Source organism: Pelodiscus sinensis, chromosome 12 (assembly GCF_052426305.1).
Source record: "Pelodiscus sinensis isolate ZL-2025 chromosome 12, ASM5242630v1, whole genome shotgun sequence".
Taxonomy (NCBI): Eukaryota; Metazoa; Chordata; order Testudines; family Trionychidae; genus Pelodiscus; species Pelodiscus sinensis.
This window is the reverse complement of record NC_143063.1, coordinates 40,266,896-40,289,608: the sequence shown is the minus strand read 5'-3', so window position 1 is coordinate 40,289,608 and position 22,713 is coordinate 40,266,896. Positions and strand designations below refer to the sequence as shown.

General features: G+C 41.9%; 1 protein-coding gene across 2 annotated transcripts; it reads right to left on the bottom strand.

Moving 5' to 3' along the window:
- Nucleotides 1–1,870: 1,870 nt before the first annotated feature.
- On the bottom strand, nt 1,871–22,575 carry ATMIN (ATM interactor). Of its 2 annotated transcripts, XM_075940002.2 has the most exons (5): nt 22,162–22,300; nt 20,049–20,118; nt 15,108–15,233; nt 13,585–13,784; nt 1,871–12,118 (listed from the first exon to the last, which is right to left on the bottom strand). In XM_075940002.2, the coding sequence occupies exons 4-5, from the start codon at nt 13,776–13,778 to the stop codon at nt 10,279–10,281; spliced, it is 2,034 nt and encodes a 677-aa protein (XP_075796117.2). In that variant the 5' UTR covers nt 13,779–13,784; nt 15,108–15,233; nt 20,049–20,118; nt 22,162–22,300; the 3' UTR covers nt 1,871–10,278. The 2 variants fall into 2 exon arrangements, with proteins under 2 accessions (XP_075796117.2, XP_006122744.4); XM_006122682.4 differs by lacking the exon at nt 20,049–20,118 and having other exon boundaries at nt 22,162–22,575.
- Nucleotides 22,576–22,713: the final 138 nt, after the last annotated feature.

The following is a 22,713-nucleotide window of genomic DNA, read 5'->3' as shown; positions in this document are numbered from 1 at the left end:
TGACAATCTTACATGAGATCGTCAGTGTTCTTGTGGACATTCAAGCGGCCAGTGTAGACAGCTGGCAAGTTTGTTTGGGGGGGGGGGTTGGTTTTGCTTTTTAAATTAAATTGGTCTCCTTTTTCCATAAAAGTCAGCTAATGTAGTTACTTACCTTCTTCCCAAAGCCTCATGGTAAAAAGGGAGAGGAGTCACTCCAAATGTTAGCTGTGAGAAGAGTGTTCACATTTAACTGGAACAGACTAAGCCTTTCAGGTCTTTTTTTCAGTTGCTTGTTGCATTTGCAGACAGAAAGAAGGGCTGCTTGGTTTCCGCACAAAGGACTGTTGTTATTGATATCCAGTTGTGTTCATCTAAGTTATCAGTTGGCTAATATGAAGCCTAAGGATAGAGTAGTGGGGTCATCAACTAGATTCAGAGCAGCCTTTGTGACATTTGTGTCTCATGCATCCCATTAGAGCTCTGCAGAGTACCAATCTAGGCATATCATATCACACATTTGCCTCCCACTGTGCAGTCTCTCAACTTAAATTTGAATAAATGATCTTCCTGTCCCCGCTCAAGTAGATGCCAAATGCACCTCCATCTGCGACTGCTTGTGCATCACATGGAGTGGAACAGGCATGTGCAATCACACCAAGGAAAAAATGGTTACTATCCATTCCATAATATTTTTTCTCCTAGATGTGTTGTACATGCCCATTCCACAGCAAGGATCAGAGAAGGGTCTGCGGTGGCTTGGCCTTTTATGCCTGCACATTGTACAAGACACAATAGAAGATGTTTTGGACCTCCCGGGTGACTATTGCCAAGAGTAAAAATACTCTGACAACTGTGCACAGAAGCACAGACAACATCAGTGGAATTAGACAAGTGGAACTGTCGAACAAGAGAGTTACAGAAAAGCTAGTAACTTTTCCCTTGCAAGAGGACCTCAAGTAGCACCACTGGAATTGTTGTTTGCAAGACTGAAACAATGCAACTAGTTCTAGTGCTACTGCCTTGGGAGAGAAGAGTCAACTTGCAGCATGCAGTTTCTGCAACGAAGGTGAATGTAAAACAATAAGCACAGTGGAGCCAGGGCTGCTTTCATTAATAACAAACAAAAAAGACTAGATTCTCAGCGAAGCCAAGCAAAATAGGTCAAAAATTAAAGGTCCATTGATCTCAGAACAGTTGTTGCCTTTCTTAATATGCAGTCAAGTCATAATCCCTATGTTGTCAAAAGTAGGGATGTAAAATTTCGATTTGGCTAATCAAATAGTCGATTCAATTTGCATCAATTATTCCATTAGTCGATAAGGGCATCTCCACCTTTGAAGTGTAGCAACAGCCCCAGGGCTATTGCTACACTTCTAAGGGGAAAGTGCTGCGGGTAGCATGGGGCCAGCGGGGGACTCAAGCTGTCCCCTTCTGGCCCTGTGCTCCTTAGGCATTTCAAAGCGGCAGCATCACATGGAGCCCGGGGTCAGCGGAGGAGTACGCAGGCTGCATGCGGCATTTCAAAATGGCAGCGCCGCGTGGATTCTGGGGTCTGGCCCCAGGCTCCATGTGGTGTTGCTTCTTTGAAGCACCCCTTTCCTTTTCCCACTCCTTTGCTGCCTCTTTCTGATAGAAGCAGCAAGGTGGGGGGAGCGACTAACGTGTCGACAACCCTAGTTTTGAGGCTTAATGGGGTTTTTTACCCTTCATAATCGTTTCTTTTTCAACAGAGGTTGAAGAAAGTGGAATACCACATAGGACTGTCTTCCTTCAAACAGCAGCCATCATTTTTCATAGCACTTATATGTGTTACTCCACTGCTTTCCTGAGCAGAATGTTCTTTCCACCACCAATTTAGGCACAGTCATACAATAAATACAAGACAAAAAACAGTTTGAAATTAACTTTACTCCAACATAAGTATTTACAAGTTTACTTAAGTTCTTCATTGGTGAAAAAAATTATAACACTGGCTTTTGTAGTGTTTCATGCATACTTTAGATGTTAACATGAAATAAATGCAAAAAAATAATCTTGGCACAGGGATTTTTTGCATGCATATACTAAACAATTTCACAACTATTAAGACAGTTCTTTGGGATTGCCATTATATAAAAACAAAAAATCCACTTGCTTCTGACTTTTATAATTTAATTGACTAAAATGGCAAAAGTCAAATGTTCAAACTACATACAATGAAGGTGATAAAACAGACTGGCTATTTCAGACACTGATGACAAATGCTTCAGTATGCTTTGGGATAGACTCGTCCATGGAGTTTTGTACTTATCCTTTCCAAATAATTTTAAATTTACGCATTTAAGGCTAAAGTCTAAAAAATGGTTAAATATGAAAATAACGCTGGTTTGAAAAACATGGCTCAGAACCCATGTCTTCCATATGTGCTCTAGGAAAAATATGTAGGTTACTGTCAGCTCTGCAACCAAGTGAGTGCTTGAAGCATGTATCGGCAAAAATGCACAATCCAAAATGGAAGTCATTGTTTGAAACTGAAGAGTATCTTTTCACTAATCCACTTGATGTATTGTATTAGCAACTTATGAAGTCATCCAATGTTTCCCACCTTAAGACAGTATAAAGGATGATGTTTGGGACTGTATTAGTTAGAAGTGACACAGTGCATTTCTGACTTTTTAAGTAGCAGAAAACTCATTTAGGGATTTCCACTAACCCAGTTTTTAGAGAACTAGGAGAGTTACACACACAAAAAAACAGAACCTTTGCATCAACCTGACTGCAAATCAACATAAAGTTGAACAATCTGGCCCTTTGATTCTATTAATTGCATAGCAAAGAAATTTTAACAAGAGTATTCACTCTCACTGTAGACTGACAAATCCTCCCACTGATTTTTTTTTGCCACTCAAACATGTAGACTTTAATTCACATCAACTAAAAGACACTTCTGAGGTTGAGAACTACTTAAATTCTTGCAAATGTACACCATGCATTAAAAAAGTACTAATATTCCTACCCTGCATCTTTGTACATTTACTGCCTAGTGTTTACAGAAAACGTTATGAATGGAAGCCAGTTTGCAGTAGGTTTGTTGAAACAAGCACAGCAACATTTTTAAACAAATCAAAATGACAGTATAATATGCTCACTTCAAAAATGACATTTTGGTGTAAGTTTATTTGGAAAACCTGAAGATAGCTGTCAAAAAAGAAAAAAAATCACCGAGCTTCCCCAAATTAGGTTAAAGCAAAGGAAACTGTAGAAAATTACTCTGCACAACTTTCATGATAGAAGATAATTTAAACATAATTTGGTGTTGTAATTTCCCCACTACTTAGTCCTTTTTTAAATATGACTTATATTGACTCAATGAAGGATAGCCTTATCACAATGGTGCTTCATTCAAGTACATTCTACACCCATAATTTTGTATAGATAACCTTTTAATTTAAAATCCCAATCCTTCCAACACTTATGCACTTAAAGTTAAAGTGAGCAGCACCACCGAAATAAACTGTTATTCATATGCTTAATTTTAAGAATATACCAAAACATTGGCAAGACTAGTGCCTGTAGTAGCAGAAAACAGCAACTCTGTTCATTTAGAAGCATGTGCTATTACCTGTTATGCTAATTCAGAGTAATGACAGGTATTAATCTGAATGCACACATGATTAACAGAAAAACTTAGACTCTTAAAGTCATGGCATGAGTAGTTGGAGATAACATTTTCAAGGAAGTCTGAAAAATTGGGGAAAAATCTGATGTGTATCTGGAATGGTTTAAAGCTTCAAGTTCAGCAAGACCAGTCATGGTTTCTTTAAGACGCTTACTCTCATCTGAATAAGAATGTTTTATGCTGCTTTAGGATTTCAGATAATATGGAAGGGAAGTGTGGCAAGACACCAGCTAATTCACTTTGCGTACAAAAGTTAGATTTGTTATCTTATTATTGCCAATTTCTGTCAGGCTCAGGACTAAATTTCCCTACAATTGAAACAAAGTGTTTTTTTCAGGCTAATCAAGTAATAGCTTAAGTAAGTATTTACAAGTGTATACATAGAAATGGATGCTTCATAGTATAAACAAATATGCCTCCCCTCTTATGAGAGCTTAATGTAAACTTTTACTATAGTGATGTCGATAAATGCAAGGCAACTCTTTGTTAAGCTTAAACTATCTAATTTTTTAGCGGTCATTGTGCTAATATTGTGCTGTGTACAAGGAAAGGGACTCATGCCCTGAATTTATTAGGTCTCTTTTATATTAATGAAAGAAAGTGCAACGTATGCAAATTACATGTGTCAATATTCTTTCAGAAGCTGAAGCCAGGTTTTTGTTTTTAAGTTGATGTATGCATATGCTCACAACCAAATAGCCATATTTGTACATATTACCAACATGCCACTTCCCTGTTCAGGTGCATGTAAAATACTCTATTTTAGTCTCTAAAGCTAGAAGTGTCCACAGTAGCTTTACTCCTCCATTTAAGTGTTCTGTCCTTGGTATCGGTCTCAGTGAATCTGCATGCCATGAGAGTTATGCAGATGTATCCAAGGGAAAATACAGACTATTCTCTGGACTGCTTTTACTCTCCTTTGACAAACTGGATGCTTTAGACAGACAAGGTAACATGCAATTTTATTTTTCTTGGAAGGCTGTTAAAGCAGATCAACTTAACTCACACTTGAAGGCATAGTAAAATGATTGTGACAGAACAGGGGAAAATTCAGCTATGACAAAGTATTACACAGTTTTCTGAAGGTCAGATCCATAAGCCCACTGACAGCAATGGCTTTGGATCAGACTCTACAGTGTTTTTAGTGGTTTCCATTTTCCTTTGAAGGATCAGGTAGTGCGTATTGCCAGTGGCAAAATACTGGATTTGATTAACCTGATGGCTGATCCATAATGGAAAATCCCACATTCAAGTTTTTCCCACACAAACAGGTCATGATTAGGTGGCCAGTGAGAACCTGTGTGAGTCTGGAATGGAAGTGGAGTTCAGAGTGGTCTAAAACTCACAAGAAAGATCCTATAGTTGCAAGGATGAGAAATTGTGATAAAGCAGGGAATGAAAGCACATAGTGCAAGTATGAGTACATAAAGGCATGGGTGGAGAGGCTATGTGGAATGACAGGCTACTTTGGGTGTGAAAGAAAAAAGTCTCCTTTTATTCACTAGCTAGCACTACAAGCCAACAAAAAGGTAATGGAACATCTAAGTTATTGGTAAAAATAGTGGGAAAGAATCCTGTCTAAAATCAAGTTTGCAGACTGACACTTCAAGTAGTGCAAATTTTGGAAGGGCAATGCCAGAAAAATTGAAATAAAGAAAAAAAGAGTTTGGAAGCATTAATGTTTATCTAAAGATTTCTACTCAAGTTTTAATGCATTTATTCAGTTCACAGCATACATAATAAGGCCAAATTTGGTTGCATGGCCTCTCCCTTATCTATTAGAAATGTTAATTAGCAAATCCAGAACTAATATCTTAATGCTGTGGAATCTATTCCTTTAGTGTAAGGAATTTTCCAGACTCATTTTCATAATTCCAATGAAAACAGTTTTCTATAATCAGAATGAACAGAACACATTTGTTTAGACCCAAAGTTACCTACAGTCTAAAGTGACCCATGTATCTCAAAATAAGATATATTTACTGTTCAATTGTTTTCATGCTACTGGATTTTATTTAACAATTTCAAATCGTTATAATAGCACACTCATTTAAGGTATCATCCAAATAACAAAATGTTAATCCTGTGGGGGTTGGCAGAAGTGGGCCAAATTCAGGCCTGGAATTTCATACTCTATAACTGCATATTTTAGAGAAATGAATACCATGATACTATCTAATAAGACAACTGTGAACAGGAACCAGCAGTGTAAATGCACTTTTATTTGAAAAAATGCTGCTGGTGTGTCAAACACTGATAACAGGGAATGCACAATTCACTCCTTTGCAAAGAGTTGTAGGCTTAAACCAAAGAAAGGCTAACCTGCAGGTCTGCATCATGTGACTATGGGGTGGCTAGCTATTTTACTTGGGTGGCTAATAGTGAGGAACTTATATGCCGTGATTTTACTGTCTGAACGCATCATAGAAATTGATTCTCATTCTAGAGTTTTGGGCTTCTGAACCAAAGTCTGTGCACTAAGAAATGCATTATCTGGTTCTATAGGAAGCCAGTGAGAAAGTACTCTTAAAACCAAAACATAAACATTGCTATAAATAGCAATGGATAGGATGGATTCATGCAGCCATATTTCATCCATGTCTCATAAGAATTGGGAAGGTGAGAAGGAATCCAGTCATACCAGATCTTCAGGGAATCAGAATTACGTGCAAGTAATTTTCCCTTCTCTCAGTATATCAAGTTGACTGGGTTCCTGCGTCTAGAGACCAACGAACCTGAGGGGGTGGTTCCATAAAGCAGAAAGCCAATTCACCAAAGATCACAGAGAACAAGAACCGCAAAAGGCAGTTTTGTACAGTCAGGATTATGGAGACTTTTGGGATATTCCCCCATTTAAGAATGTCAGGAAGATATTAAATAGGGGACCAACAGCACGGACAAGGATTTGCTTTTGCACTACACAATTTCAGGATACAGATGCCCACAAGATCAGCCTGTTGGCTTGATAATAGTACATTTAATTAAGCAGGAAATGCCAAAAGCTTCTGTCTCCCAGTTTATGCTAAAAGAGAAGACTGATTTGACAAAGGAATATTTTTGCAAACTTCAGAGCACACAGCATAGTCCCTCATAGCAAAGACAAGAAACAATCACCATTTTGCACTGGGAGCTGTGCCCAGAAAGCAAGGGCTATAGATCACTTCCATCAGATCTCCCAAACCTTCTCAGAGATGTGTGACTGTTTAGCATCAATATATATACCCAATACCACCTCCTGTGCAAAACTGAAAGTAAGATCTTGGGTTCTTACTATTACTGGTGAACAAAATGTGATAAGGAGTTGCTTTGGGAGCTGCACATGATCCGTGAAAATGACCAACTACGGATATACTTGAAGGGATATGCTAAGAGCTTAATCCAGCCCTTCCCTTTCTGATGTAGCCAGAATGGTTATTCCTTAAGTCAGTAAAGTAACTGAAGACACATCAGCTGAGTAAGAGGCAACATTACATCTAGGAGAAGAAAGTTTGAGACAGAAGCCAATATTCTAGAGCTCAGTAATGTCCCTAGATTCATAAACATGACCCAAAGCTACCAAAGAACAGACCAGAGACTACAGTAGGCTCAGGTAGTTAACATGCATCCCAAATATAAGTAGAACAGGGGGCTATGTAAAGGTAGATATCAACTGGACAGCACAGGGCGCTGCTAAATTTGACTTCATGGAATTTGAATGCACTGGTGAACACAGTTAAGAGAGAGCAGCTCAGGTTTCATCATCTGTCTACATGCATTATGTATTTTGTTCTTCCTTGGCCCATGGATATCATGTCTTGTGGTACATCCAAAGACTAGCACCAGAATACTACTGGAAAAAAAAATCAGAATTCAAGTTTCACTACGGCACAAGGTGGTACTGCCACCTTCTGGAAAATACTCTCCGTTAGATCATCATGTCTTACGTTTCTCCCAGCACTGCAGTATTCCAGGCCTCTGGACAATTCAGGCAAGGTGCTTTAGGGAAAGGCATAAACATTATTTTCTCTAAGGACCCCGTTCTGACAGATAGATGGGCAAACCTCTCCAACAAGTAATACTTATAAATGGAAATGGCTCCATGATACACCAATGTCTAGGTATCTGACTTCCTCAACAGCATGAATGAGGAGTATAATGTCCAATGCTCCAAGATATCTAGAGGCAATGCCTTTCTGATTGACACACAACAGCAGTGCTCTAAAATGCAATGCTCAAAAAAGGAATCAACTATGAAATCCTGACCCTGAAAGTGGGCTACAGAGGCACAGAAACTGATGTGTCTGGGACACCAAGTATGCAATCCATCCACTGCACATCACACTAAGCCATCCAGGTCCCACCAACATTTTGGTGTACCGTAACAAATGATCATGCTGAAAGTGGGATTGGGTAAAAGTGGTCTGAAATGCTCTGAGGCAAAGCAATTCAAATCACCAGCATGAAGAACTCTCCCAAAGAGAAGGCTCTGTAATGTGCCAAGCCACCCACACCCCAAACTTACTTCCTCAACACTAGTTCACTCACAGCACATCAGCCTAGTGCATCATGGGCATAGCTGGGCAAAGCACCTGTACATCATAAAAATTACTCTACAGCATTGGTTCTCGATATGTTAAGGAGCTTTGTATACAAACAGGCCAATGCTCCAAGTCCCTCAACGATACCGACTAGTATCAGAAATATGCCAAGCCTCTGTTTTGAGCCACCACCATGTAGCACTGACCGACGATATTGGAAATAGCAACAACGAGCGAGCTCTAGGGCTCCAAGATGTGCCTGTATTGGGAGAGCTCTGATGTGATCCAAGATTATCTGCTAATGCATTAAGCTTTAATGGTGCAGCAAGCCCTAATAGATCAATGATGCTGTTAGTGCCATGCAAGTTCACTGTACTCTGATGAAATCTTAATGCAATCTAGGCTCCAACATTACAAATTCCGTTGAGGTGTAGAGTTCTAACACCCCACAGATCTTGCTAGTGTTGAGGTATTCTGACCCCAGTGCGGTGCTCCAAACAGGAATGAAACCACAGCCATCTGAATCCTGAAATCGTCACCACCACTTAAGCTGCATCAGACCAACTGTGCTTTGAGTTTCCTACTAACACAGATAGGGAGAATTGCACCTTTTACATGCTAATCTTCTCAGACTGGAGACAAGAAAGCATGGAATCCAAATATTTCTAGATGGCACGTACAGGTGCTCCAAGGCACAGTTGCAACCAAGCCTTCCAGACTGACATTCATGGCAGAACTGGATGCTCCTAAAATAAAGTTACAAGAAAATACAGAATAAGTAACACCTAAAACACCAAAAAGATAAGAAAAAAAGAGTAATGCAAGACTGAAGACTGGCTCACACAGCAGAAATTCACAACAGAATAACTGCCTTTCCATTGGGACATATGACTGTTGTAACTGACCATTAGGAGAAGAGAGTAGATGAAGGAAATCTCAACGCTTTCTGGAGTGTAATCAGCTTTAAACAGGTAACTGCTGACGAGGAATGCCTTGCAGCCAAGCCAGGGGCTGCTGAGCCCACTGTGCAGAGGAACAATGTACCTGCTGCTATACAGGGAAATCAGCAGTCTAAAACACTCCGACCTTTGGGAGTTCTACTTCGACTTGTTGAGGAATACAATTTCAGGTAGTAATCTGGTCAAAAGAATATCTGAAAATACAATCATAACAAGTCTAACAGCTCTAAGGTCTTTGGTAAGGTTGGTAGTTCTAGTATTACAAATATACTGTTCCTCAAATTAGCAAATAACTTACGATTGTTGCACTGTAATTCACATACCCTGAAGATTTCTTCTTAACCTTCAATCAAATAAATATTCTAATATTGAGAATTTCCTTAATTTGTTTCTTGCAATTCAGAGTTAGGAACACAAATCCCTCTTTGAAAAGTCCAAAAATACTTTAGATTTGCATGCTGTTTTATTACAGTACATGCAGCCATGTTACTGCATAACAACTTTAAGAGTTAAGTATCTCAAAAATTCATTTTATGCCCCCTTAACATCAACACTAATTACACCAATTCAGAGAGAAGTAAAAACAAATTTCACTATTCACACTAGTTGCACTTTATATACGCAATCAGAAAATGTGTGTTACAGGCTATTTTTTGGGACAAATGCTTGGAAGTTACACCTGCTAAGAAATTCTTCAATATTCTTTGTGTAGGACTAGTAAACCTTGACATGATTATAAACTTGTCAAATCTAAGTTTTAAAAAATAGAAAACAGTTTATGCCAATGAAGATGAGGGGTATATGCCACTTTTGATCCAAGATTATAAAAGCCTAGGTTTGAGTCAGAAGTATACAGGCATACGCAAACACCTGAACTGAGGTTCCAGGGACATGCTGACAGTTTTGAGACACAGATCAACCAACAATGGTAGGCACCATGAGAACATTCACTTTAAAAGTTACATTAACAGGTTACAAATATGTACACATTTATGCACACAGCGAACAGCTGAAGTACCTTATGCACGAAAAGGTTTTTTTTAGACCAATGCATGTGGACAGCTACATTCAAATGTAGGTAGCTTGGTCAGTCCTTTCTCCCCTTCCACACCCTAATAACTTAGTTTCAAACCACAAGGAAAACAATTTTATTAAGTATCCCTCAATGGCTTGTTCCAAACTTTTGACAAACCAAGGAACACAATTCTGCACATGTCTGTGTTTCTACTGAACTGAACTGTGACTCCATTGTATTCCAGGCCAAGTCAGCCATCAGAAAGTCATCCATAGCTGTCTGTGTCTCATTGCTGGTAAGGAATAGGCTTCCCAGGGTCTCAAAACAGCTATCCATAGTCTGTGTTTCAGCACTGTTCAGCTGGACTTTATTTTCTATATTTTGACTAGGTATATTTTTAGCAGCAGAGTGTAATTCTGTCTGGGTCTCGGTATCTGATGAGTCAGTGCTCATGGAGAAGCTAGACTGCTTCAGAATACTTCCCAAAGGCAAGTGGGTGCTACTGTCTAAGAAAGAATTTAGGTCTGTCTGTGTCTGGGTATCAAACATTTCCAAACCTAAGAAGTTAGAATTTCCTTTGCAGCTATAGGACTGAGTGGCACTGTCTGAAAAAAATAAATCAGTCTGGGTTTCAATGTCCAGCGATTCCAAGACTGGCTCCGAATTCAGATTACCAAGTTCACTCTCCTCAGTTTGAGTTTGAATATTGGAGGCTGAAAAGAACTCTTCAATGTCAAAGTCTATTGCTGTGCTCTGTGTTGGGCCAGATGGCAGGTGTGTGTCAGCACCAGAGCCTGTGTCAGACAGAAGACCTCGATTATCCAATGTCTGGCCAGTCATGTTACCTGAGAAGATGTTTTCCAGGTCACTTAGTAAGTCCATTGTCTGGGTTTGATTATCGGTCATATTTTGCTGAGGGAGTACATTAGTCTGTGTATTGAAGTTGATAATGGGTTCAGATTTCAGTGTTTCCTGACTCAGGGTCTTGCAGTTACTTCTTTGTAGCAAGCTTTGATCCATGTTTGTAGCCATTAAATTGTTTTCTGGGAGCCCAATCTGGGTTGAAACATTGTAAGCTGAATGAACATCGCCAAAAATGTCACTGCACATTACAGCCTGATCCATTTGTACTCTCCCATCAACAGAGTTCTGTGTTCTATTGGTTTGAGTCTCTCTAGAAACACCACATGACTGGAAACAAGCCTGAACAAAAGCATCAGTCTGGGCAGCAATGGAGGAAGTCAGTTTAGAACTGGGCAACAGTGTCTGAGTCTGAACACTGATTGGTAGTGAAACCTGTGAACTGAATGTTAGGTCTGTCTGAGAGCAAGAAGACACCGAAGAATCAGGAGTCCAGGCTGCAGCTGGCCCAAAGTTCTGTGAAATGTAAGACAAATCAGTTTGTACATTTATTGAAGAGATTTTATTCTTGTGACACACACTCTCCAGCTCTTGTTCTGTATTGTTTGATGTTGCCTTATCCAAGTTGACTTGAACACTGGTGCCAATCGGCTCAACGTCACCAGAATTTGCCATTTTTGAAACAGGCACTGTGTCTTTAAATACAAGTGCTTCAGCCTCCAGTGCTGGTATCAGAATTCCAATAGACTGAGGTAATAAGTGAACAGTACTCACAACAGAGCCTTGATTGTCAACAGTCACTACAACAGGTTTGACAGAGGAATTAGTTGCTGACACAAAAACAGGCAAGTGAGCAAACTGCATTACTGGGAGTTTAACCAAAGCCACTTTAGGCTTTGGCAAAAGCATCTTCGGTGTACACTTTGGCTGTGAGAGAGTTTGCTTACTGATATTAGAACTGCAAGAGCCTTCAAAGGGGGCCGTTAGTTTAATCTCTGATGATTCCAGTTCCCGAGTGCAAGTACTACTGGTGCGTCGTGCATTGATGAATGCTTCACTCGTTTTCTCTGCCAACTGCCGATGGGAAACTTCAGTGCACATTTTCCTTTTCTTACTAGGTGGATCCCTGTAAACATGATACATTAAGAATTTCTCTCACAGTTTAGAGAACAACAAAATCATCCCTCCCAACTCTTTCAATCATAGCACTAGACCTGGTACGGGTGGAGGTGTAACATGCTAAAAAGAACAACTAATCATGACGCTGAGCTTTTTTCACTTTCAGGAGAGAAAGAGGAAAACTTTTTTTTTTAAAACTGAAAATGAGTACAAGTTGGACCTTCCTGGTCCAGCACCCTTGGGATCTGACCCATCCCAATTGAGGGAGTTTGCCGGACCAGGGGAAGTCCCTCCCCTTCTGGCCCATGCTAAAACACTGTCTCCCTCCGCTCCACGCTAGGGCTCCAGCCTGCCCCACTGCTGCCTGGCCAGCCATTGCTCCCTGGGTTGGAGCTCACCAGGTTCCAACAAGCCCTGCTGCTGCCAGGGCTGGAGCTCCACAGATGGGGCTGCGCAGCCAGGGCCAGAGCTGCGCAGTTGCTGCTGGCACCCTGCTACTGCCGAGCTGCCACCCTGCTACTGCCTAACTGCTGGGGCCACATCCACCCACTGTGGCACCTGTTCCTCCTCCCAGGGCTCCCAGCTGAGTTGCCAGCCCCCCCTGCTGCACACTTGACCTGTGGCCAGATCTCCTTATACCTGGACTAAGTGGTCCAGGATCATCTGTGGTCCTGCCGGATCACAGATTTTGCTGGACCAGAGAGTCCCAGTTAAGGGAGGTACAACCTGTACTATAATCTCTTAGCATTTCGGATTACGGTGTTTAAGAAAATGTTCAAAGTTTCAAAAGTTGGTCATTAGTCTTATTAAAAAAATAGAGCCTATGTTTTCTAATCCTTGCATATAAGAATGCACCAGCATTACAATCAAGCAGCATTCTATAAAACAAGATATAGTAAGACTCAGTTAATAGATTGCTTCATGCATGCACACTATTAGGAATAATTTATACATGGGAATGTATTTATACTTCCAGTCGTACTGTCTTACTAATGAACACAGCTGACATGCACAGGTCTGTGTAAGTGTTAAGAGTACAAATATTTAATTAACATTGCTACAGAATTACTTCAGGCTACAGAATTACACTGGATGTGCACCTTCCCAGTTCAAGAGCATTCCCTTTCTACTTTCACAGGACTGCAGAAAGCTCAGTTCCAACAAGAAATCACCAAACGCAATACTTGTCACCAGCAAAAAGAAGACCACAGCTTGTGGCATTTCTTGTGATAGATATTAGAAGCCTGATCTTACTTATTACTAGACACTCAATCTCACTGCCATCAACAAAGCTAGAACTACTGTAAGCAATGGAAGAAAGAAACAGCAAATGCATTAGTGTTAGTGGGAGTTAACTGCATATAGGCAGAAAACAGGTTCACCACACATCAACAGAAAGGAACTCATTACAAGGCACACATAGGAAGATGCCATAATATAAAATAAGTCACTTAACAATAGCTTCACTGTTACCTATGCTCTGCAGGGACCTCATGGCCAGTTCTGTAAACATGAGATAGTAATGCTGTCCTGCTGGCATAAGGGCATCCACAAGTACACTGGAAAGTCTTGCCACAGTCTTCTATGTGTCGTTTCAAGTCCCACTCTGTGCCATACGAGTTGCTACATTTATCACATTTGTGCTTCTTTTCAGCATGCATTTTCATAAAGTGCTAAAATTCACAATGAAAGTTAGACAAATTAGCTATACAAAAGAACTGGCTAATTGATCATTTATTTACAAGACAGATAGTGTGCTAGCACATGCAGAATAATTTAGGAGATATGCTAATCTTGGAAAAGAGGGAGAAAACTATCCTTAATCAGAAAGTTTTAAGAGTCCAATAGAAATATTTAGGCATTTCTCTGAAAAAAAAAGTTTTAAACAGTTTCTTGCACTGCTCGAGGCACAAACTATACTATTCTAGAGCCACAAGAACAACAGAACAAAAAGACAAGTCTAGTTTCACTGTCCCAGTTGAGTGAGGAAAGAGCAAAAAATAAACAATGAAAAGTTGCTTAACTAATTAATTATAAAAACTAATGTATTTGTACAAAACCAGTAGTTTATATATGATTTTACACTGTCATTGAACTTTCTGATTCTCATTGTTTTATGCAGGAGTAAGTCTTCATACAATGCTTTCTAGAGAATTAACTTATTATCTCATACATCTGGTCATTGATTTTACATCATCAACTCCCACATCTTGTAGCTACAGGTTACCAACTGCCACTTAATACTAAAACCACTGAAAGATTTGCCATTGACTTCACTGGGCACAGGATCAAGCCCACAGTGCCTCTCATTCAAAGAACTTGCTGCTTTATTATTAAATAATCAAAATTTGCATCCTGAAAGTCTCTCTCTCTCAAAAAACAAAACAAAAACACCCCCCCCCCCCAAAAAAAACCACACACACTAAAACAAAGGAGAGGCTGAGGGGTCCAAAGTTACCAGAGAAAATAAACAGAACCAATTATGCATGGCCCTGAACTCTAGGCACTAGACAACATCACTGCTCTGCTGAATCCCACAGCTAACTGATACTGAAGAGGAGTCACAAATGTTAGGAGTAGAGTTTTCAACAGAATTTAATACTTTTCATAAAGAATGTGACAATGCAATTTTCTTAAAAAGAGATAATCCTGATTAATATTCACTAGAAAGTCAACTTTGTAAAGAAGTGAACTCTTGAGAAAACAGGCCATAGCCTTAATTCTTACCCATTTAAAATGAGTGATAATTTTAAACTAGTTTATTGCCCTTAAAGTCATACTGCTGACTTTTTTTTATAAATGGACATTTATACAAATTTGCCATCTGCACATAAACTGGAGTTTCTCCACACTTGCTCTGCAACGCAAATTTACACAATGGGATGTCTGACACGTGCTTTTGGATATAGGAAGGCATATGCAATTGAAGATTTAACCCATGTTGTCCCCACATTTCTGTTTAGTACTTTTCTTTGAGGAAGACTGTAAAAAAATACCTGTTTTACAAGCGAAAATTGGGAAAACGGTCTGTTTGGTCCTCTGGGGCAGCCTTCAATAGGACAGCAGTAGAATTTCTGTGTAGTTTTCAAACCCTTCCTTATTGATGCATTTATTTTTCCATCCTGAAAAAGTACATTTTTATTAAAAGCTAGCAAATGGGTCTACTTTTAACAGTATTCAGAATACTTTGCCCAACATTTAATTTACCTGCTTTGACATTCAAGCTGAAAGCTCTTTGCTATGTAAACTGACAGATAAACATTTGAGCTGTATAATTTGTTCAGTTACAGTTTTGTAACTTTACCAGACCTGCCACTGCTTAACTTTTTAGAGTCGTAAACAAATAGGACTATAGTTCCAGCCTCTACATTGCATTGCACTAAATATTTATAATTTTCCCAAACAATGTGGTTTTAATTTTCAGCACTGCATTATGTTTAGCGTTTCCAACCACTAGGTTTCTACTTTACAATTTACATTTGCCTGCAACAATCATACTGCTCATCCCCCCTCTGTTCTAAAATCTGATTTGTCTATTTTATATGTGTTCACTTTTTTTGATTGTATCTTTTTGGTATATATGGTCATGCCAATTTTCTTCCACAAATTGATCTGAGGAAGTGGGTTTGGCCCACGAAAGCTCATCACCTAATAAACCATCTTGTTAGTCTTTCAAGTGCTGCATAGTCCTGTCTTTTGTATCAGCAAGACCAGACTAACACGACTACATCTCTATTACTACTTCCATCAAAGTTGCTGAAACCAACATAATAAAATAACTAGAGTTCCATGTCCCACTTTCACTCTGTGTGTATGCACACTAGATGCGCATAGTAATAGATTACAGAACCAGAATACCCTGCCTCCGGAAGAGACTTCTCCCTCTCCAAGGAAGATTCTCTTATTTTCAAATCATATTATTCTACATCCCATAGATTTCAGCCACCTGTGCCTGAATCCTTAGCAAGTAACCTGCTATTATCCTTATGAAGGAAATTTGGGCTAAAATACTCAGCTGCACTAGAGCAAAACATAGTGCTGCTAGGAAGCACAAAGACACAAAACAGCCACTTTTTTCCAGCTCGGGGCAGGAATAAGGGATCTTCCAGAAAAGGCTTTATTTTCCCGAAAGATCCCATCTAGACTGGCGCTTTTCTCCAGCAAAGCCCTGAGCCGGAAAAAAGCGGCAGCCATGTTCATGCAAATGCCGCGGGGGATATTTAAATCCCCCGCGGCATTTGCAATTCCGACTTGTCTCATTAGCATCCCTTTTCCGGAAAAGGGTGCCAATGTAGACACAGCCCACCTCTTTTGTCTCTCCAGATCTTGGAACTGGCTGGAGAGCCAAAGTCCAGGCACTACAATCACAAAGATCTCTCTCTGACACCAACTTCTTCAGTGTGAAATTAGACTTTGACTTGACTGGATCTGAAGCCTCTTGTACCAGGGGCAGACGGTTAATCTGATGCTGGATCCAGGAGACACATCACATTCTGCTTAAATACACCCTTCTTACCAGAGACCTTAGAATCCTGACAGACATTTTGGTTATATCCAGAGAACTGTAGACAAAAATAAAAGCCTACCAGTACAGCAGTGAAAGCTACTTAATGCTAAACCTGGTTAATTAAATATAATGCAACACCAGAAGTTGAGTTTAAAAATCTCCAAGAAATCATCTTGAGAACAGAAAGAAGGTCACTACACCCGACCACAGACACAACATGAGGTAGTATGGGACTGCACAACATTTTTATAACTTCTGCTTCAAACATCTCAAGTGAGAACAGTAGGGTGTTTGTTCATGCAGCTCCAAAAGGCATTGTTTTCCAAAAAGTTCCTGTAGCATGGTGGGAGGCAAATCCCACAAACAGAAATAAACAGATGCTGCATTAATGAGCTCATTTATATCCAAAGATAGGTTGTGTGTTCACTGAATGCAACATAATCAAAGCTATCAAGCTTGTCAAGCAACTTCTATTTCCTAAGCATTCAAACACAGTTTCTGGTAAAAGAAATTTTATTGCAAGTTAGTTGTACCAATTCCACAAATCCATACAATGAAGTTCAAAGAATCTAATGAATGAGATGTCAACTGTCTCATTTACCAAGAAGAGAACTGATGGATTCTTGAACTGTGTCAAATAACTATTTTAGGGAGTTTGGGCATAAAGCATTTACTGTCACCTCTTTTCCATTGACACCAGAAAGTATCAAAATAAACTATAGTCAGAAAAAAATAAAAGCTACTAAGTTCCAAGACTGTTATCTTGTTACACCACAGTCCATCACCACCATGTTACTAAGGGTCAGATGTATTTATTTTGTAAAGGTATATTAAGTGCCTAAAGAAGCAGATAATCGCTTAGCAGAACTCTCAAAAGTGCCTAGACACTTCGCTATCACTAACTTTTGATACTTCCAGTCTGTGAACATCTGCCTTTTTAGGTACTTATTTAGCCATTTGGCACTAATTGCTAAAAGGGTTTAGTAAGAGAGGAGCACTGTAAAACAGTGCTGAATATGGAAGACGCATCTCTACATAAATTGGTAAAAAGTTTCCATAGTGGGAACTATCTGCATGAAGCTCCAAAGTATTTTTCATTCAGTCATGACCAGATATAGATGCTAATGGCAGTTTATTTCCAAAAATCTAATCTTCATAGTAGGGTTGTAAAAGAGTAGTTGAATAGTCATTTACCAGATAAGCCTGGGCTTATTGGGTAGTCGAATCGACTACTCACAGTTTCCCCCACTGTCTCTATGGTGGGGTGCAGGAGAGGCAGAGGCGCAGCGTAGAATTCAATATGAGCCGGGACTGAAGCAGTCCTCACTTGTGCTGAGTCCCAGACCTACTCCTGCTGCAGCTCTGCAGTTTAAATGTAGCAGGAGCCAAGCTGGCTGCCCGCCTTGCTCCTGCTACATTTAAACTATAGGGCCACAGCGGCCCCTTATCAACTAATCATGTAGTCATTTACACGACTAGTAATTTACTCGATACTTAACATCCTTACTTTGAAGACACGCAGCCACTTAATGTTCGAGTGCTAGCCAGAGTTATTACCAAGCGGAACAGTCGAGTACAAGGACCCTGACGAGTGTACATGGCACTATGCTAATAGTACTGAGAGCTGTTATAGCAATTTATGTGGGGGAAAGAAAACACTGTATTCCTTCTGATAGCAAACTTGTAACAGAACAGTTAAATACTGCAGTAACTGGTTCAAAGTGACAGCCTACATGGGTCCAGGAGCACTGTGGTGCATCTAGACTGGCAAGATTTTGCGCAAAAGCAGGTGCTTTTGCACAAAAACTTGCCAGCTGTCTACACTGGCTGCTTGAATTTGCGCAAGAGCACTGACTTTGTAATGTACAAAATCAGTGCTTCTTGCGCAAATACTTTCATGCTCCCGCTCAGGGATAAGCCCACTTGCGCAAGAGGGCCAGTGTAGACAGGCACCTTAATTTTTTGCGCAAGAAAGCCTGATGGCTAAAATGGCCATCGGAGCTTTCTTGCGCAAAAGTGCGTCTAGATTGGCATGGATGCTTTTGTGCAAAAGCACTTTTTGAACAAAGCATCCTTGCCAATCTAGACACTCTTTTGCGGAAATACTTTTAACGGAAAAACTTTTCCGTTAACAGTATTTCCGCAAAATCAGGCCAGTCTAGTTACAGCCTGTGTGCGCCTCAGAGCACAAACCTAGAATGTTCAGAAGAATCATGTCTGCTGGAACTGTACATAAACCCTACATAACCCTTGTGCCCCCCACCGAAGCTGATGCCATTCAACTCTTTCCTAACTGGGTTTGAGCCAAGATCGACATAGGCCAATTTAACCAATAACAAACAAATCTAACAGCATATTTCATGGAGAAAATATGAGGTTTTGGTCCCTGGGAACTATTATGTTTGTATTCTGTAGCACAATATGGCCTACGCCTCCCAAGTGCCATAGTAATATAAATATTTAATGAAATGATGAAAGATCTTTACAGAGTTAAAATCCCAAACCACTCTTAACAGTACCCATTTTCACATCAATTTTTATATAAAAGTTACCATGCACAAATACTACATAGACTAAACACTAAGTATGCATATACTGTTAAACAAGTTTACATATTTCACACTGAAAGGCATTTTACTCAAGAATTGTTACTAGAAAATGCATCACTCTCCCCACTGTAATAGAATACACAAGATACATTAATCTAGAACAGCCTACCAACTAGGGAAGTTAAACAACAGTTAATTGAACAGTTGATTAACCTCATGAATTCTTATCAGTCAGTCAATTATTCTATCGTCCCCAGGAAACCCCTGGTGGAGGGGAGGAGTCTGAGCTCCCTGAGCTGGTAGCTGAAACTGAGCCCGGCTACCTGTCCACCTGGCTCCTACTACACATTAAATGCAGAACCACAGCGGGGAGAGGGAGGGTAAGTCCAAGACTCAGAGTAAGCCAGGACTGAGTTGGGCTGCTGGGCAGCCTGCTAAAAAATTTACTGGTAAGGGGTGGGGGGAAAATGCATGTAGTGTGTAGAATTAACCTATAAGATTTTGCTTATGGGTTAATTGACTATACTATTACATCCCTACTATCAACACCTATATAAATTTTTATTGTACCCTTTGAACAACAGTAGCTTTAGAAACAATTGGATAGCATTCTTTAGAAACACATTAAGTTAACTATCCCTTGAAGAGGGCCTCAAAACAGGAAACAGGAGCTCTCCATTTAGACTCTGAATTAAATCAGAAGGCAAGAAGGACCAAGATGCAGTGCTGGACTAATGATAGTCGATGCTCAGGCTCAAACTTGGGATCAGGTTGGGAGCTGGTGTCATTATGTAGACCTGGTATGAAGGATCAGGGCTGTGGGTACCAGAGATGGCAGTCAATACCAGGACCAAGTGGATCTAGCTCAGGTACAGACTCACAGAGTTTGGTGCTTGGAATCAATGGTCTTCGGTGCATATCAAGAGAGCTGATTGCATGGGTGCTCTGGGTCTGGAGCATCAAAGAAAAAAATAGTGGGTAGTCAGCACCCAACAGTAGCCCCACTAATGAGCTCCTTTTCCTCCTCCCCCCAGCACCTTGCATTCACTGGTAGGCCCTCCCAATCAGTACTTTCCCCTCCCTCCCAGTGCCTCTGGCATGCAGCTGAACAACTGATTGCAGCAGGTGCTGGGAGGGAGGGAATGGAGTAGGGGTGGGTAGAGAGCAGAGATGGGGCCTTTGGGAGAGTGGGGGCAGGACCTGGAGCAAAGAAAGGGTCAAGAACCCCCAGAAAAAGTCAGCTGGAACTGTACACAAACCTCTGAATAGCTAGGCATGGTGCATGCTCAGGACTAAGATCCCAAGGAGGTAAGGAATAAGAGCAAACAGGAAGGAATATCTGGATCTACACTTGCTTACATCAGGGATAGCGGTGGGCTTGAGTGTGAAAATATGGAAAGATGGAGGTTGATTCCATGGCCTTGCCCAGGTGCATGCTAAAGGCCACAGTGGTTTTTTTGTACTTGTGGGAGGAAGTTTTAATATATTTTGGATCTAGTGAGTGGATTTGGGGAACAGAGGGTGGGGTGAGGAGGGACTGGTTAGTCTTGTTCAGGTGCATGCTCAGGAAGGGGCAAAATATGGGGTTCAGCACCTGGACCTGGAGGATTTTACCCAGAATCATGCTCAGGGTAAGAAGGGTTTTGGTATCTGGACCCGGTCAGGTTTGCTTAGGTGCTGGGGGGTAGAGAACATGGGCCTGGTATGCCTTGTTCAGGTACATGATCAATGTAGGAGAAGTTTGGTTAGAGATGTAATAGTACAGTTGATTAACAGATAAGCATAAGATTATAGATTAATGCTACAGACTACACACATTCCTCTCCCTGCCAGTACATTTTTTTAACAGTCCTGGCTTGTGATGGGTCCAGGACCTACCCCCCACTGTAACTCTACATTTAAAGTGTATTAGGAGCCAGGTGAGCAGCCAGCCAGGCTCAATTCCAGCTCATGCAAGTTCTGGGACCTCAGACAAGCAGCTGGTCCATGAGGGGAACTGGCTTTAAACTGGCTCACCTTGTGGACCAGCTATCACCAGAACCCCATGCTGCTGCCAGTATCACCCCTGGGAATTATAGAATAGTCAAGTAACCAATAACAATTCACAAGGTTAATTGACTATTCAATTAACTACTATTTAACATCAGCTGATTTCTGGATCCACTAGACTTTGTTCAGGTAGTTGTGGGGGGAAAGGGAAGAATATGAGTGTTTAAGTACCTAGACCTGCCGGGCTTGCAGAGGGGTCAATGCCTGAATCATCTGAACCTTGCACAGGGCTACGGTGCATGTGTACGACATGACGGATTCAGTACGTGGAACTGGTGGGCCTTAGTCAGGTATACACTGAAAGCAGGGGAGAATCAGTACATGGATCAGATGAATCATGCCAAAGTATGTGCTCAGGGCAGAGGCGGGTCAGAACACAGATGCAGTGGGACAGAGGGGGTTGATACCCAGCCTCCTGAGCCTTGCTTAGGTGCATGCTCAGGGAACGATGTACCCAGACCCAGAGGACCAGAGAGAATCAGCACCTAGAGTCTGTGGGCTGTGTCCAGAGAGGGCAGGGGAAAGTGGGTATTCTGAGCCAGGGAGCTATCCCCAGGGATGGCCCAACCTGGAAACAGCCATGCCTATGGTCACACTCAGGGGAGGTCATGGAAGGGTGGGAAGCCAGACCTAAGGGTCAGGAGAGAGTCGGTACCCAGAGTAGGAGGCGCACACAAGCCAGGAGAGGCGAGAGCCCATACTCAAAATCTGAGAGGGGGGGGGTGTTACCCAGGGAGACCAGAAAAGGCCCGGTACCCGGACCCGCGGGGCCATTCCCAGCGGCAGACTCAGTGGGAGACAGGAGGGGTGGGCACCTGGAGCAAAGGGGGGCGTGCCCGGGAGGGGGGAATACGGAGCGTGGAGAAGGGGCGAGCCCGGGGAGGGCGGGTACCCGGCGCGATGGGGCCAGCGCAGGGGAGGTGGGTACCCGGGGGAGGTCGGTACCTGGACCCGGTGGGCCTTGCTCAGGTGCATGCTGAGGGCCGGGCTGTTGGGCAGGACCTTGCCGCAGCCGGGCACCGTGCACAGAATATTGGTCCGCACGGCCCGGGACAGCTCCGTCACCGACGGGCGCACGAGCTCCCGGGGGACAGCGCGCTCCCCCTCAGGGGCCGAAGCTCGGGGGCCCCCCGGCCGCGCTCCGCCCCGCGCGGGCTGCGTCGCAGCAGCACCTGGCGCCGCCATGTTGTTTTCGGCCGCTCACCCACCAACCAACCAGCCTAACTGCAGCACTTCCGGGTTGGGGACGGCCGCAGCCTATCGCCAGTCACCGTGTGGTTTGAATATTCATAAGGGGCGCGACGGGGCCCCTCAGGCCTGGCCCCGCCCACCGATGCCCCTTCGCTCCGCCCGGCCTTGGCCAGTGTAGTCATGGCCTCGTTCCCGAGTAACCGGCCCTCTTCTCGCGAGCAGGGAAAGGGGCGGGAGCGTCAGGGAAGCCCTTGGGCCCAGCCGTGATTGGAGGGAGGGTCGGAGGCTCTAAGCAGGCTGCCTGCC